The 3,232-nt window shown below is 56.0% G+C and overlaps 1 protein-coding gene across 1 annotated transcript in view; it reads right to left on the bottom strand.

The window, feature by feature from the left end:
• The window catches only part of SKOR2 (SKI family transcriptional corepressor 2), a 38,546-nt gene extending 37,442 nt beyond the window's left edge, over positions 1 to 1,104 (bottom strand). The window contains 1 exon segment of the mRNA XM_025428952.3: positions 1 to 1,104. This exon segment is cut by the window's left edge and continues 1,291 nt beyond it. Coding sequence (XP_025284737.3) covers positions 1 to 1,104 — 1,104 coding nt within the window.
• Between the last annotated feature and the right edge of the window lie 2,128 nt (positions 1,105 to 3,232).

The following is a 3,232-nucleotide window of genomic DNA, read 5'->3' as shown; positions in this document are numbered from 1 at the left end:
AGCCGCCGCGCCCGCGCCCGCGCCCACGCAGCCGCCCCCGCCGCCGCCCGCGCCCGCGCCCGCGCCCGCCCCGGAGCCGCCCGAGGCCGCGGCCACCGACAGGCTGGCGGCGGCGGCCGAGAGGCTGGCGGCGGCCACGACGGCCGCCTCCTGCAGCGAGTCGTCGTCGTCGTCGAAGCGCGGCCGCTTGTGGTGGGCGTGGGGCGCGCCGGCCAGCTCGGCCAGGGGGGGCGGCGGCGGCGGCGGCGGGGGCGCCCCGAGCAGGTGCGGGCCCAGCAGGCCCCCGCCGCCCGCCACCGCCGCCGCCGCCGCCACCGCGGCCGCCTTGACGGAGCTGAGCGGGTGGCAGGCGGGATGCGCGCCGGGCTGGGGCAGCGCGCGCTTGCGGCTGCCGCCGTTGAACATGGCCTTGACGTCCTCCCAGGCGAAGACGAGCTCGTCCTGGGGACTCTTGTCCGTGAGCTTGAGGTGACGGCGCCACGAGTTGAAGTTGGCTGCGTCCGGCTGCGTGTACTTGGCGTCGGGCGTACGGTGGGAGTGGAAGATGAACTTGTTGGGTGAGAAGTACATGTTGCAGTAGCTGCATTTGATGCACTTGGCGCGGGAGCTGTTGTAGCGCGCGGGGATGAAGCTCCCGCGGCAGCCCCAGGCGCACTCGTGGGACACGTCGAAGGCGAAGTTGTCGGGCAGCTTGGGCGGCCTGTTTTCGCCGAGGAACGACTTGCACAGGCGCTCGGCCTCCCGCTTGGTGATCATGCCACAGCGGCGCGAGGAGATGGGCATGGCCCCGGCGCGCCGCAGGATCTCCAGCTGCACCGGCGTGCACTGCACGCACGTGATGCCCAGCGCCACGCGGCGGTTGTGGATCTCGTTGTAGCTGAAGTTCTTGAGGAGCGTGTTGGAGATCTGCGCCAGGCACAGGCGCTCCTGGCCGTCGATCACCAGCGACACGATGGGGATGCCGTAGAGGATCACCTGGCCCACCTGGTTGGGCTTGAGGTTGGCGTGGCCCGGCCGCGGCTGGCTCAGCGCGTCGGGCTGGAAGGCGCTCGAAGGCGATGCCAGCAGGATGTCGTTGGGCCCCGGCAGCGGGCTGGAAGCCATTTCCTGCGCCGCGGAAGCCCGGGCCGAGCCCTCCGGGTCTGTCTTGGAGACTGGAATGGAAAGGAGAAAGCGTTGACTAGAGCCTTTCAGCCCAAAACAGAGGGGGTGGTTTGAGTCGCTTACCGAAGAATTAGAATAACTCCCTTGCTCTGGTTAAGACAAGATTAGCGCTGGGCAAAGGGACCAGGTTTCAGACACAGGGAGGTGGGCCTCCCTTAGTTGTCTTCAAGGTTGCCCTTTGGAAAGGAAGAGATTGGGAAGCACTTTTCTTCTATTCTAGACACATCCAAACAAAGTTAACTGTGTGTCTTAAAAAAAAAATGCAGTCAATTCCTAAGAAACTCAAAACCTTATCCCCGATGTATAGAAGCTGATAGAATAAAATGGCATGCCTGCTAGAAATGAGGAAGTAATGATGACAGTTGTGACTATAACAAGTATAAAAATTATGGGGACATGGCGTTTGGCCATTGAAACCCAAATATAAAAAGAGAGACTATTTACATTTGCTTGAAAATAGATTGATTTTGTTTTTTTTTTTTAAATAAACCCAAGCCTTAAAAAAAAAAGTTTTTGTGGTATTTGTGGTTTTTCCTTGGTGGGGGGGGGGAATGCACTACCGGTTGAGACACAACTTATTAAAGCAAAACGAAATCCCTACTCTCCCGTCTTTGCCGTTTAGATACTTTGATACCGTAATTAGAACTTTTTTGAAAGATGGGAAAATGTACAAAGCCATATGCGTGACTGCACCAGTATAGGTGGTCGTACTTCCAGTCTTTCAAAAGCCACTTGCTGAACTCTGTGGTTCTGGTTCCAGAGAAGCAGTTTAAAAGGATGAAGTTGTGGACGTGTAGCCATTTAAAAACTGTGTTCAGTCATTTCCATGACAATGAGCAAATAAGTACAGGCAAGTTTGCGAAGCCCAGAAACAGTGCAAAGAAAGTAACAATTCGTGGAGATCATTAGTGGCGGGTTTAAAAGGCCAGTTTAGTTGGGAGATGAACCACTCTCTGTGACACTTCTTTTTCTGATCTGTGTGGACATCCCTGTATCTTTAAGTGGGGAGAGATGACCCACGCTTTAGATAATCTGTGGGCTAGGTCATCTGTGGGAATGTTGAAAGCAGAAGCCCAGGATTGGGCCTGCTGTAAAATTCCTATCATCTTTGGTCCTGGAGATACCATAACGGGAAAATATCGAGTAATTTGAAAACACACAAGAAGTAAGCGAAAGAAATCTTTGTGATAAATGCTGCTAAGTCAAAAGCAACAAAGTTGTTCATTCCCTAGGAAGACAGACCATGGCCTTTCCACAGCTACATGTCATGTGGGGCGCGGCTGCCACTGCTACCCTTTGCCCTGGAAAATCACCGATGGCCAGTAGCATCGCCACTGTTGGCCAAGTACACTGGACTTTGCCATTAGAGTGATTTCAGAGGATACACTATCCTACTCTTTCACCCAAACTGTCCTATCCTCGCCCTCTCTGGGCCCCTGCAACATCTATCCCGATGCCTTTGCCCTGATGCCCCCTGGATCCTCAGCTCTCATTACCCTCCGCGGCCTCCATGAAGGTTGAACAAACCTCGACACAATCAAACGAGGCGAGGCGAGAGCCTGGCTTGTCGCTTCGGATCGGTCGGGGACAATATTTCCAGGGGACAGGGCGTTAAACGGCAGTTCAAGGCACGGCGATACCTGGGCCTAACGTAACCGGCCCTAGCTTTGCCAAATGGTCCTTCAAAGCTCATTTCCCTCCCAAACAGGATTCTTAAGATCGTAACACGACCCTGGGATCACGGGAACTCTCGCTCCGGAGCAAGGGCGCTCTAGGGCCCGGCCGTGGCGGGTACCCGCAGCCTTAGCAGCGGTAGATTGGGCAGGGTGTCTCCTCCTGGATGTCCTCCACGTTCACCCCAAACCCTCCCAGAAACTCCTATCAGAGCAGAGACACCAATAAGAGGGTTGAGGCTTTTTTTTTTGTTTGTTTTTAAGCGAGTGAGGCGAGAAGAGACAAAAGTTAGTTGACCCGAGAAGGGACGCTGGCGAACTTCCCTATCCGACTCAGGAGCCAGCGACCCCCAACTTAACTCCCCTGGCTTCCCAACCAGTGGCCACCGCAGCCC

The sequence above is a fragment of the Canis lupus genome, chromosome 7 (assembly GCF_003254725.2).
Source record: "Canis lupus dingo isolate Sandy chromosome 7, ASM325472v2, whole genome shotgun sequence".
Taxonomy (NCBI): Eukaryota; Metazoa; Chordata; class Mammalia; order Carnivora; family Canidae; genus Canis; species Canis lupus.
The sequence above is the reverse complement of the archived record's forward strand: the minus strand, read 5'-3'. Positions and strand labels throughout refer to the sequence as shown.